Below are 14,786 nucleotides of genomic sequence, written 5' to 3' on the forward strand. Positions count from 1 at the left end.
ATCTCTTCTTCCTTAAATCAATTCTTCTGCTTTAAATCAGCCCTTCTGCTGAGTATTAAATAAGTCTTTGTCAGCATGCCAAAGGGTGCAGGAAACTATTTTTAAGCACCCACCATATGCCAGACATTGTGCTTAGACATTTTGCAAACATCATCTCATTTAATCCTAACTTAATGCCCTGGCAGGTAGATGTTATTTCCTTTTTTTTTTTTTTTTTTTTTTTTTTCTCACTACTGAGATAACTAGGACACAGAGAACCTTATGTAATTCAGCCAAAGCTACACAGTATGTAGCAAAGAGAGAATTCACACTCGGCTATGTCTCATTTCAAAGCCTCTAGTTTTACCACTACCTTAGAGCTCTGTCATTTGACTTTATTTTGAAGGTGTATATTTTATCAGGCTGGGCACTGTGGCTCATTCCTATAATCTCAGCACAATGGGAGGCCAAGGCAGGAGTATAGCTTAAGGCTGGGAATTTGAGGCCAACCTGACCAATGCAGTGAGACTGCCTCTCTTAAAAAAACATTTTTTTAATTGGTCAAGTGTGGTGGTATGTGCCTGTAATCCCAGCTATTCAGGAGTCTGACACAGAAGGATTACATGAGCCCAGGAGGTCAAGGCTGCAGTGATCTATGATTGCATCAGTACACTCCAACCTGGGTGACAGAGCAAGACCCTGTCCCCATCTCTGAAAGAGCAAGAACAACAACAAAAAAAGAAAATGAAAAAAAAAAATCCATTTTGTCAAGGCTTACCTGTGCCCATGTACTTTAGGAGCAAATCTTTCAGTGGCCTAATGACAGACATATTGTGGTTGGGTCATCTTGGTGCAGGTTTTTGTGGGCAGCTAAAGACTGTTATGTGTACTTGTTTTTATCAGAGATCTAGTACTGTCAGACATCTCCCTTTGAAGTGGCTTGTGGATTAATCCAGGTACATTTCTCATATTTTTTTGAAAAGGATGGGTGCTGAGGGAAGGAAGTAATTTTTCTGTATATGGGTGGCTTTGGGCCACAGTAACTAGGGGCTCTTGTGGAGGTAAAGAATCTTGATAAATCTTTTTGTCGTTCTTTTGTTGTTAGAGATCAGCTCTCAGTACCTAGTGACAGGCCAAAACATGCTTTTATTCTTTGACCAGAACACCCACAAAGGAAACAGGAACCAGTTTAGCAACTTTGCAAGTGGGTGCAGAAGTATTCCTATAAATAAAGCTTCTCATTGTGCTTCTCTGGTCATGTTAGGTTTGGAATGCTGATGGGTTTATATCGTCCTACTCTGAACTCTTTCTTAGCGACAACATTGTGAATTTAGCTCTAGCTGATGCCTGCTGCATTGCATTTTTTTAGTATTTGAATTCTACCGCTTAACGGTGACTGAAATCATAAAGTCCACTTTATAGAATGAACTTTGTTCCCCACTTACCACTTCACTGTATGCTTTTCTGATTGCTTTCTGTTTTTACTTTCTTAATGAGAGAAAATATAACTTAACTCAAGCTTGGTTGATATTGGTAACAGGAAGAATGTGTGGGCAGTGGGGCATGGTGGCTCACGCCTGTAATCCCAGCACTTTGAGAGACTGAGGCAGGAGGATTGCTTGAGCCCAGGAGATTAAGACCAGCTTGGGCAACAAACAGCCCATCTCAAAAAAGTAATAATAATAATAATAGGAAGAGTATTTTCTGGGCCTTGAGAGGTTTTCTTGCTCATAAAGAAGCATCAAAGCAAATGCTATATACAGAGGTCAGTTTGGGAAACTCTTTTTTTATTCACCTAGTAGCTTTGCCCTCATGGATTCTAGGTAGATCATAAAATAGTTGTAAGAAATGCTCTTCAGTAATACAAAGAAATATTCTTTCAAACCTTATTACTTTTTTAAAGGAAGGAACATGTAAATTAAATCAAGTATTCTACATAGGTTTTAGGTTTTTGTGTAATTGTGAAAACAACATAGCAGAAGAATTAGACTTTAACCAGAAAATTAAAAGTGCTCTCTGGAGTCATTATCGGATTAGTTGTCAAAATTAGAATGCAGATGTTAGATTATAGAAAAGTGTTATATTAATGTGAAATTTACCAAAGTTGAAAGCTACACTGTGATTATGTAAAAGACTACCCATATTTATAGGAAATATACATTTTCTATTTAGAGGTAAAGTATTTAGAGGTAAAGGGCTATGATGCACATAGTTTATGCTCACATGGTTCTACAAATGTGTGTGTGTCCGTGTACATCACACACACACACACACACACACACACACACACATACATGCACATTATGAGACACACACATTTATGAGAGAAAGATAACACAAATGTAAAGTAAATGGGATAGAGTATTAACAATAGTTGAATATAGGTAAAGAGTGTATGTTTTTCCTAAACAGTATCAATTCACGTCTGTGGGGAGATGATGCCCAAATATAAATTTCCAGCCCAGAAGATTATCATAAACTCTAGACCCATAAATCCAACTGTTCACTAGACATATATTGTAAAATATTTCATAGGTATTTTAAAATCAACCTTTTGAAAAACAATTTTTTTATAATTAACCACCTTTAAACCAGTTGCCTTCAGTGTTCTCTGGCACCAAGCTAGATTCTTTCCTCTCCCTCTCAAGCCCCCACCAACACTGCTACAATCCAAAAATTCAATGCTGCAAATTCTCTTCAGTTGATCCACTTCTGTCAATCACTGCTGCCATTATTCAGCTTTATATATCACACAGTTTATAATCATCAGCTTCTAAGTAATCTCCTGCATTCAGGATGTGTCTCCTCCAATCCATCTTCTCATGTGCAGCTAGTTTCCGATGTTCAATTCTGATCTTGTTCATGCTCTGCTTAAAAACCTAAGTATCTCTCTATTACCTTCAGATCAAAATCCAAATCTTCAATATAGTTACAATGCGTATGAGGGCACTAGTTCTTGCTTATTTTTCTAACCTCATCTCTCTCCTCTCACTCCACTATAATTAATCTTATCCTCTCTCATTCTATGCTACAATCTCACTGGACTCCTCTCAGCTGAAGTTCCTCTGGCTGCCAGGCCTTTGCCCCTGCTAGTCTCTTTGCCTTGAGCACTTCCCTTTTCCCCTGCTCCCAACTACGTCTTAAATACATAATCCTATTTGCCTGACTTACTCTTTCCTCCTTTAAATCCCAACTTAGATGACATTACTCTAAGAAACATTCATGACATCCCAAGTCTGATCCAACCAACAATTAGAAGGAAATTTAAAATAAGATAATAAGATTCTGCCTTTTTTAAAACTAGCATAAAGCATGTACACAGTCATTCGGTCAATAAGGTTTTCCTTAAATATTTATGGAATATCTTTTTTATGCCCAGCAAATTCTGATTGCGTCATTGAACAGATATTTATTTATTGATCTCCAACAGTGTTCCAGATACCGTTTTAGATTCAGTGAACATTCTTAGAACTTAGATTCTAGTAGAGGTGACTAATCACAAACAATTAGATGGGTAACATCAGTTAGTGATAAGTGGTTGGAAGAAGAAACATGTAAAGGGCGCTGACCTAGAAACAGTAGTCAGAGAACCCCTCTCCAAAGAAGAGGTATGTAATCTGGGACCTAAATAGAACAGCAGAGCAAGTGCTGGCCAATGTCTGGGGAAGAGCATTCTAAGAAAAGGGCCAGGCACAGAGGCTCACCCCTATAATCCCAGCACTTTGGGAAGTTGAGGCGAGTGGATCACGAGGTCAGGAGATCAAGACCATCCTGGCTAACACAGTGAAACCCTGTCTCTACTAAAAATACAAAAAAAAAAAAAAAAAAAAAAAAATAGCCAGGTGTGGTGGCATGTTCCTGTAGTCCCAGCGACTTAGGAGGCTGAGGTAGGAGAATTGCTTGAGCCTGGGAGGCAGAGGTTGCAGTGAGCTGAGATGGTGCCACTGCACTCCAGCCTGGGCAACAGAGCGAGACTCTGTCTCAAAAAAAAAAAAAAAAAAAAAAAAAAAAGTGAAAGAGAACCTGCAAGTGCAAAGGCTTTAGGACAATAGCAGGCTTGGTGCTTTCAGGGACCAGCAAAGAGGCCTGCCTGTATTCAACCTGGTGAGCAAGAGGGTGTTGGTAGAAAGGAGTCCTGAGGGCCAGAACCTGGAGTGTTGAGCAGTGAATCTGCTCTGTCAGGTTCAGTTTACTCTGTATGGATTTCATTTGTCCTAATAACTTTGAGAGTGAATGGAAACCAGGCCTCATTTTGTATTGGGGGTCAAGGATGATCAAAGGAGAGCATCTCTAGTTCAAAGTTATTTCCCTAAGGGTTAAAGACTGAGATTTGGATAGACCCTGGAGAACCAGAAGGGTGATGTCAGAAAGGTAGAAGTAAGTAGATCAAAGTGTTTGCCCCACGCACACTGGCAGTGCTGGTCAGAGCATCTTGGCATCTAATCTCTCCTCTCTGCCCTTTCCCTCCCCCATTCATCCCTGACTGTTCCAAAATTAACTTAGCCAACATCTTCATTCTCTGCCAGCATTAGGTGGGGATGTAGAGTCCTGTTGCCTGTAAGTAACAGCAGTGACTTTTGTAAGGAAGTATAATACATTGTTTACAACAATAAAATGATAAATTCAGTTTTTACATCTGTTTTCAGCACAGTGGCCTAAATAGACCAAATGTTGCATAATTTTAATTTCTATAGCTTTATATGGTAAAAACATGTAAAAACAAAAAATAATAGGTCATTCTGTTTTTCATGAGAACTGCCTTCTTTCCAGGATTGATCTGTGTAACAGAGAGCTTGAATTATTTTCCAAAAGGATAGCTATTCCATTTTCTTTGCTTGTTAATCAGTCTCTACTCATTTCATAATTTTCTCCTTCAGTTTTGTTTTTTTTTTTTTGTATTTCACCTTTGCTTTTTCCCTTTTCTCATGATCATACCTTAAACGTTGTCTACCTTTTGTAGAAAAAAATATTATTCTGATGGGAATACTCTTTCGAATTTTTTTGAAAGAAATGTAAATACATATATAAAATACAAGGGAAACTGGAGAAGAAAATAATATGGAAATGAAACAGTAGTTGTAAGGCATATAGTTTAAGTCCAGTGAAACTGTGCAAGGTAAACATATACACTATTAAGCAGTCTCCAAAGCACGACTGATGTAAATACTTAAACAATAACTTTATATAATCCTTTTAAGGTATAATAACCTTCATATATAACTTGCTACATATGTAACTATCATTCATTTTCTTCAGATGACTTTTTACAGAAGCTTGAAATCAAGCTCAAAACTCATTTCTCATTATGATCTGACATTTTTTTCTTTAATTCATTTCCTTTCTGCATCTCTTCTTTGATAATAATTTTGTATTTTCTAAGTGAGATAATTAAGAAAATCTTTGTTTTCAGGAGCTCATCATAATGCATTTCTATATGATGAGGACTGTTGTATTAACATCGTTTATTTTGACAGAGCAGGCAATATGTGAAATACCTACACACACTTTTATAACTCTTACTTCATAAAAATTTTAAAGCTAGCATTTATTGAGTATTTATTACATTCCAAGTACTATTTTAAGTATCTTATATGTAGTAAATACTTTAATTCTCACACAGCCCTACGAATACTAAGACTCTAGTTTTATAGGTGGCAAAACAGAGACAGATGGGTTGAGTAATTTACCCTACACCTCAAGGTTAGAAAGTGAAGCAACTGAGATTTGAACCTTGGTCAAATATCTTCAGAATCTTAACTGCTCATCACTCTGCAACATGTGCTTTCAGAAAAGCATTCGCCAGTGCAGCACAGGGAAAACAGGAGGCAAGTTGACTACTTATGCAGGTTGCTGAGAAATGTAACAGGAGGGAAGAACAGAATGGAAAACATGCTTCTTACCTAATATGAGATATTTTTCCCTAGGGAAAACAGAACTTTGACTATTTTTATTTAGTCAGAAGAAAATATGTTCACACAGGAGAAAAGAGGAGGAAATGAAAAGGGCTGTTTGTATCTGATGGCTAAATCACCATTAACCCAAGTGCTTAGCGTAGGCTGGCTTCAAACATATAGTTGCTCAATAAACTTTAATTTTCATTACATGCTACCTGATCTGGTTTAGTGAACGCTCTTTTATGTAATCTAAACTTATGGGGATTTTTTTTTTTTTTTTTTTGAGACAGAGTTTCATTCTTGTTGCCTAGGCTAGAGTGCAATGACATGATCTCGGCTCACTGCAACCTCCCTTGGGTTCAAGCAATTCTCCTGCCTCAGCCTCCTGAGTAGCTGGGATTACAGGCATATGCCACCACGCCCAGCTAATTTTTTATTTTTAGTACAGATGGGGTTTCTCCACGTTGGTCAGGCTGTTCTTGAACTCCCAACCTCAGGTGATCCACCTACCTTGGCCTTCCAAAGTGTTGGGATTACAGACATGAGCCACAGCACCTGGCCAATTTAGGGAAATTTTGTGATGTATGTAATTTCCACAAAACCTAACATACTTGATATGTTCTGGGTTTTTTTTTTTTTTTTAACAGAGTTTCACTCTTGTTTCCCAGGATGGAGTGTAACAGCACAATCTCAGCTTACTGCAATCTCTGCCTCCTAGGTTCAAGTGATTCTCCTACCTCAGCCTCCCAAGTAGCTGGGATTATAGGCATGCTCCACCATGTCTGGCTAATTTTTGTATTTTTAGTAGAGATGGTGTTTTACCAAGTTGGACAGGCTGGTCTCGAACTCCTGACCTCAGGTGATCTGCCCTCCTTGACCTCCCAAAGTGCTGGGATTACAGACATGAGCCACCGTGCCTGAATTGATATATCCTATATATATCAGCCAACCGTAATTGTTAGTATAAGTAGTTGAAAACTCTACTATAGTAGTTTAAAAATTATTCTTAAACACCTGCTTCCTTCCCCTGAAAATGAGTTAAATACTTACTAAGTAACTTTTCACACAGAAAATCTAGACGTTTCCTCTGGACTTCTTTCCCTTGCAGCCATCCCCTGGAGAGCCTTGTTTTAGAACTGACACCATTTATATGGTTTGGCATCTCAACTGCATTTGTTTCCCCATCTGGCACTTCTCAGAGAGAAGGTGTTCATTTTGGTGTTCTGTTGAGTGGATTTTGAGAAACGTCTACAAACTACAAGTGAAATTCACATATCAGGCTAAGACTATGCCCTCAGCATTACAATGTGATACTAACAAAAGTAATTTTACAATCCTACCTGCCAAAAATTCACATCTGTAATTAGAGAAACTGCATGATTTCAAAATTACCCAAGTCTTGGAAAGACTTGTTTTTACCATATGTTTTTTTTTGTAAAATGTCTATTATTTTTACCATCTTAAAAAAGGTTCAGTTTGATCAAGTTCTAATTATATTCTCAAGCACATTTTTCAATCTCATAAAAATAGATCAATAAACCTAGACATTTGAAGTCACATTATCACAGATTTGTCAATCCACATGGCATGACAACAGATACAAGGAAAATAAAGAAGTCAACTAGGAAATGAAGTACCAACTTAGAGTAAAATAAATAACTAAAGTAGAAAACGAATCTAGAATAAAAACTAGAGATATAGAAGCTATAGCATTCCTGACTGCCATAAATCAGAGCTTCTTGGCAGCCCACATCCCAAAAGTGGTAGACAGCCAATATTTGTCAGAAATGATGTTGAATGTATACCTAGTGAACAGCACTAAGCACAATTACAAGGTTGATTTGGTTTTACAAAACCTTGAAAGAAGTAAACTTAACTGACCAGTGACTCAAGTCTAGCTCCTATCAGATTCCTAATGAGAGCAAAGAATAAAGAACAAATGACAAAATATTGCAAAATATGTATCTTATATAGATATGACATATAAATAGATATACATATTTATTTATTACTTACTGTCATATGACCAATTCATAGGTGTGTTTGATATGGTGGTGTATATGCATATGGTTTTATAACTCTGTTATTCATATTCAGACACAATGCAAATGTAGATAGTATGACTATATCATCTATGTGAGATGTCAATATTGTAAAAGCCCTCCTTTGTATATTCTGTGATGCCAAAAACCACGTGTTTATGTTTAGTTTGGGATGCTGCTTCTGTGTGTATAAGTTTTATTGTTACATGAAGTCTTGCTTTAAAAAAGAGCCAATTTGGCTGGGCATGGTGGTTCAAGCCTGTCATTCTAGCACTATGGGAGGATAAGGGGCTGGTGGATCACTTGAGCTCAAGAGTTTGAGACTAGCCTGGGGAAAAATAGGCCAGGTGCGGTGGCTCACACCTGTAATTCCAGCACTTTGGGAGGCTGAGACGGGTGGATCAACTGAGGTCAGGAGTTTGAAACCAGCCTGACCGACATGGTGAAATACTATCTCTACTAAAAGGGCAAAAATCAGCAAGGTGTGGTGGCACATGCCTGTAATCCCAGCTACTCGGGAGGCTGAGGCAGGAGCATCACTTGAACCCTGGAGGTAGAAGTTGCAGTGAGCTGAGATCACAGCACTGCACTCCAACCTGGGCAATAGGACAAGACTCCATCTCAATTAAAAAAAAAAAAATTGCAACGATGATGGCAACACTTATAGCCCCAGAGACTCTGGAGGCTGAGGTAGGAGGATAGCTTGAGCCCAGGAGGCAGAAGTTGCAGTAAGCCTAAATCATACCACTGCACTCCAGCCTGGGCAACAGAGCCAGAACCTGTCTGAAAAGAAAAAAAAGCCAATTCATTCTTGCTTTCTATCTGCTGCTGTTGTTTCCCAGAAGTTTGCAGCTATGCTGAATTATTTGAACATGAACATCAAGGCATCTTGAAAACATTTCTTCTCTCTCTTTGTGCTCACCATATAAAGGTACAAGGAAACATTTTGTCACTAATTTTCTATACATAGCTTGTTTGGCAAATCTTGGAGAATAAGCAACATCTCCCAGAGTGGCTGCATGCATAACATGAGAATATTTGTCGAAGCACTTTGTAAATGATAAAACATCACACATAGTAAGTCATTGTTATCATTAGCATTACTTTAATGTAGTAGAATGGAATCTAGGACTGGAATAAGGCAGTCATGTCACTAAGGAAGGGAATGGAAATTAATATACAATTAAACACCTTCTTGTAGCAGAGTAGCAGGAACTTAACCAGAAGTTTTACATAGGTTATCTTATGTATTGAATAGCATTCATAAGGAATACTGGAACTGTTCAAGGAACCAAATAGAGTTTGTAGTGCATACATATGTAGCTCCATAGAGATGATTAGACATCATGAATTTTCACTTGAGAATGAATCATCTTGCCAGTTTATATCATTTTCCTGTAAAAGCTTGTTGGCTTGGTCATATACTTTACTAGTCAATGACTAGTTATGATGGAGCTGTTAGAATTTGGCCAAGACCATAAGCTGTATATTACATGCAAAACATTAGTATTATTACTATTTATAGAACATCAGCGTTGTGAACTGGTGGCAACATGAACTCCATTTTTGTCGTGATCATTGTTATTTCATTGACTTGCACTAACTCTGCACGTGGTTTTTGACATTTGTGTGTCTTTTAAAGTTACCCCTGAAGCCCACCTGTTTGGGCATCCAGTGGTTCATAGACTCACAAAGATCTTTACTCACTGAGTTGACATTTTCTATTTTCAATGGTTGTGATCTCTACCCTCAAATAAAATATGATGTTACAGTATGTCTATATCTCAGTGAGTTGCTATTGAAGGGTCTCATAACAATGTGATGACGGCTGGGCGCAGTGGCTCACGCCTGTAATCCCAGCATTTTGGGAGGCCCAAGTTGGGGGAGCACGAGGTCGGGAGATCTAGACCATCCTGGCTAACACTGTGAAACTCTGTCTTCACTAAAAATACAAAAATTAGCCAGGCATGGTAGCACACACCTGTAGTTCCAGCTACTCAGGAGGCTGAGGCAGGAGAATTGCTTGAACCTGGGAGGTGGAGGTTGCAGTGAGCAAAGATCGTGCTACTGTACCCCAGCCTGGGCAACAGAGCAAGATTCCATCGCAAAAAACAAAACAAACAAACAAAAAAAAAAAAAACAGTGATAACAGGATAACAGGGACAGTGATAACAGGATAACAGGGAAGAATGAAAGGCAGACTTCCACCACAATCTTCTCTAGGATTCTGAAGTTTAAGAACATGAACAGTAAGTCAGAAACAGCCAGGTTTGCTGCCCTTTGCTTAAACTCGGATAACAGGGAATATGGATTAAAAGGGGGCTAAAGGCTTACGACTATAATCCCAGCATTTTGGGAGGCCAAGGTGGGCAGATCACCTGAGGTCAGGAGTTCAAGACCAGCCTGGACAACATGACAAAACTGATCTCTACTAAAAATACAAAAATTAGCTGAGTATGATGGCATGCACCTGTAGTCCCAGCTACTTGAGAGGTTGAGGCAGGTGAATGGCTTGAACCTGGGAGACGGAGGTTGCAGTGAGCCGAGATCGTGCCACTCTACTCCAGCCTGGGTGACAGAGCAAGACTCCATCTCAAAAAACAAAAAAAGTGGGGGTTGAAAGTGGGGGTTGTGCTAAGTACAAATAAGGAAGTTATTACTACATTTATCCATTCATTTAATTACTAAGCATTTAGCGCTGTTGTATGGACTTTCTTCTTGCTTTACTAGGGAAAAAAGACAAAAATAAATAACTATAATGCAAAGCACTGTGCACTATATCCATTATGATGCAACTGGAAGTTGTGAGTGCAAAAAATCAAAATTATGTTCCGACAATAGCTAGCAGTATTTACTTATCTATAAAGATACAAAACACCAGCCTGGTTCACACTCAGCTTATCAAATCTACTACCTGTTGGTGCTATTAGGAGTATAAAATAGAGATTTGTTAAAGGTGGCCATGCTGTTTATTTGCTTTATGATAAGAAACTGTACAGAAGTTAGATATTGAGTCCTGTGATCTCACTCCATGATAGACTTTACAGGGTCAACTCAGTAACATATACAGAGCATGTCCTCATCACTTTCTAAAATGTTCAGTGAGCCAACAGCAAGTCCACAGTCACAGAGCAGGGACAGTGGGTTTCCTGTGTGCAGAAGCAGAAACCTCTGAATCTTGCACACTGCCACCAGGGGTCAGGGACTGGGCTGGAGGAGAAGGCACTCTGGCAGAAAGGAAGTGTTATATTACCCTGAGAAGCACAGGAACCAAAATTCCCATCGCCTCTTCTTGAAAGCAGCTCACTGCTAGCTGAGCAAGGTTGGAAGGAAGGACCTCAGAAATGTTCAGCCAGCGCAAAGGTATGTGTAAGGGCTCTCTTAGTGGCTCTAAATAAGTTATTTTGGAAAGTCAGATACAGCGGACATTAAAGGGCTCATTTTATGTTGCATTTTCAAAGTCCAGATGAGCTCTATGGATCTATGACAGTGCAGCTGGAGGTTCTATTGTTACTGCCTCCAAAATGTGAATATTTGGTGGGAGAGGTTAGGAGGGATTAAACTCTGTCAAAACACTGAATCTAAATAGAATATCTTTTTAAAAAGACTTTATGTCTGTGTAGATTATTCCTCTATGATTTGCTATAGGTACTTCTGCTAATTATGATTCCATAGGTACTCCCAGAAATAGATTCAGACATAGTGATTTTGAGTCTATTGTGTCCAGTGGCCATTTGTAACAAGTCCTTTGTGATTTATCTTTTATTCATTCATAGGACAACATTTGTTAGTAAGATTTCCATGTTGCCTGACTTTATTCTTCACTCAAAAATTGTGCCTAACTCGAGTAATGGCAGAGATCAAGTCACATGCTCTCACTTTTATCACCACTGTATTCTGGGTTTCAAAGACTTGTAATTCATTTCATTAAGACGCTCCAAGCCATCCTCTTAAACATTTGCTTTAATGTCTTTGTTCTTCATTAGCCATGTATTACGTTAAGTTGTCTAGGCTCCAAAAAAAGTGAGGCGAGAAACAGGAAGATTTTTTTCCTTTTTTCTTTTTTTTTGTTGAAGTTTTGGTCAAATAAGCCAAAATAACATTATGATTAAGGATCGACCTGTACTTTTAAATGGAAGGAATAAAGATATAAAAAGAACTGAGGCGTGTAAGTAACCTCTTTGATTTTTAATGGCATGCAGCAGATGGAATTCATTATTGACTTTTAAAAATCAAATTGCTCTGCATTATTATTTATTTATAGTTTTGCCTTTCAAAAGAAGTAATTACCATTACTAAGTTAGTTTTATCTCAATCACAAGCAACTGTGTGACAGTATCAGAATGTATAATATACTTTACCACTTACTTAGTCATGAGGCTTAATGATGTTGCAGGGTATTATCCCTTTTAAATTAGTAATAAATTTATGAGCATAATGCACAGCTAAGAGGCTGGGTATCTTTTCTTTTTGAGTAATTTCAAAAGCAATTATTTCATATCATAAGGCAACTTATGAAATTCTCATTGCTGAAACAGAAATGTTTTTAATTAGAAATAAACAATCAAATTTAATTTTTTCCAGTTCAACATGCAGATACTGTGATGATAATCCTAATTTATACAAAAGTCCCAAGTGAAATACGTAGGGATTGGTTTGACCCCAAACAATTTTTTAATTTTAATCACAAATTCTAAAACTTTTAAGTCATTGAGGAGGTTGATAACCAATCATAACAAAATTTAATTCTTAAGCAATGCCAAATATTTAATCAATTATATCTAGTTCAAATTTGAGAAGCATTAAAGTTGTCTTTGTAATAAAAAATACACAAGAAAGGAGAAAATTTTCTGGTATTAAACATGGAGCAGTCAATGTTATAAAAATGTATGAACCCCTTTTCAAAGCTGATGTAAAAAAAAGTATGATTTCATATACAGGACAGCATTTATATTTAATAAGATCAGGAGATTTGACATGAGCAGGATTCAGACCACTTTTGAATTTCAATGAAACTCCTAGATCAATTAGATACCTCTTCCCCATCTTTCCTACCTCTCCCTGGCCCATCCATCCTTCCCCCAGCTGCCTCTACCTCTGTACTCCTCTCTCTCCTCCTCCCTCCTATGCCTTATATCCTCTTGGCATTTTCACACTGAGACATCATTTTATATAAGTGGATCTGCTGTCTTCAACAGTGGCATTGTTGTGAAACTGAAGGATAGCAATGAATATTTCATATATAGCACTTAAGCCTCTTCATCTGGATTATGCATTTTGCTTCTTTGTACCCATCCGTAGGCACTTAATATGTGTTTATTGATTATCTAGTGAGATTGTATTATGACTGATTTTGAGAATTCTCATAACTTCTGCAATTACTAGTACTATATTTCTTTGATTCTAAAATGTACATTTTTCACATTTTAACTTTTTAAAATCTAAAATCACCTTGTGATCAAGGTATATTGTGATTTAATTGACAGGTTTTTTTTAATCTTTCTTTCTTGGTCATGCATCTCACAATCAGTGGTGTCTTAGATGAAATGCAGCAGTGATATAAGTATATAAGTGATATAAGTGATACTTAAGTATATACTTAAGTCTGTGCTTTATATAATATGTTAAAGGCCATATATTTGGAACTTCATAAAGTTTTCTTTTTTTTATGTGGTTTATCCATGGCCAATTTTGGTCTCTCCTTACTACATTCTTCCACTCTGGCTTCTTAGCACTGTGGTTCTTAGGCCACTGTCTTGACTGAACTCCCTGGAAAATACTGAGAGAATTTTATTAGTAATTACCAACATTCAACTGTAATGAAATGGACAGGGAACAAGCTTTTAAAACTGAAGACCCAGGTTCAAGTTATGTTTTCTGCTCATTAAAAGCTATGGGTATTTAGCAATGTGATAATTATTCCCATAGCTTCAAATTACACATCTAAAGAGGAAATAGTACAAATCATTTCTTCATCTGTAAATTATTAAGACAATTGGTAAAAAATATTATAACAGTAAAAATATTTAAAATGAAATGTTTATGAGAGTATTTTTAAGCCAAGAAGTAGTGTTAAATTATAAACCATAAGGATCAACATTAAATGAAACATTATTAGAAATATGTGAGTTAGAAAGTTAGAGAAAAGAAAGAAGGAAAAATTATATAATTCATTCCAAACTAGAGAGTTTTAAATTATCATTGGAAATGATAATATGACCCATTAACTAGCTTTCTGAATTTAGAGGAGAACCACAAAATCTTCAGAGTATTTCTTAAATATAAGAGTCCTGTCTGTTCTGAATTCCAGTGCTGAATGCATGCCAGTCTCTGAGAGCTTGTATTCTTTATTGAATTAACAAGCCACAACCCACAGTACCTCCGTGTTGTTAAAAATAAAAGAGATTACTTAGATTCCCCAACTCTTTCCTGTCTTGATTCTTTCCATTTAAAAGTGAGACCTCTGTCTCTACAAAAAATCAAAAATTAGCTGGACATGGTGATGCATGCCTGTAGTCCTAGCTACTTAAAAGAGTGAGGTGAGAGGATTGCTTGAGTCCAGGAGTTCCGGGCTGCAGTGAGCTATGACGGCACCACTGCATTCCAGCCTGGGTAACAGAGTGAGATACCGTCTCTAAAAAAAAAAAAAAAAAAAAAAAAAAATTTATTGGTTTTCACAGTTTCAAAAACATACAATAAAAGTAAAAAGAAAATTATTGCATCTTTAAAACACAGAATACTTCAATGGTACTTGAAATAGTACTGCTGAATAGAAATTCCATTGCTATAGTAACTATAAAACACAAGATTGTCCATTAAAAGTTAATATATTTAGTGTATATGTTACTTTTGAGACAGGGATACTTCAAAA

The 14,786-nt window shown here is 37.2% G+C and overlaps 1 protein-coding gene across 7 annotated transcripts in view; it reads left to right on the forward strand.

The window, feature by feature from the left end:
• OXR1 (oxidation resistance 1) overlaps positions 1-14,786 on the forward strand; it is a 479,029-nt gene that overhangs the window by 334,773 nt on the left and 129,470 nt on the right. The window contains exon 1 of one of the 7 annotated variants that reach the window (XM_032246283.1): positions 10,670-11,278. The exons of the other annotated variants lie outside the window; for them this stretch is intronic. Within the exon in view, the coding sequence (XP_032102174.1) occupies positions 11,260-11,278 (19 nt within the window). The 5' untranslated portion in view covers positions 10,670-11,259. Of the gene's footprint in view, positions 1-10,669; positions 11,279-14,786 lie in introns of those variants that run through there. 7 annotated transcript variants of the gene reach the window in all.

Source organism: Sapajus apella, unplaced genomic scaffold (genome assembly GCF_009761245.1).
Source record: "Sapajus apella isolate SASKATOON/1434 unplaced genomic scaffold, GSC_monkey_1.0 scaffold3, whole genome shotgun sequence".
Lineage (NCBI taxonomy): Eukaryota > Metazoa > Chordata > Mammalia > Primates > Cebidae > Sapajus > Sapajus apella.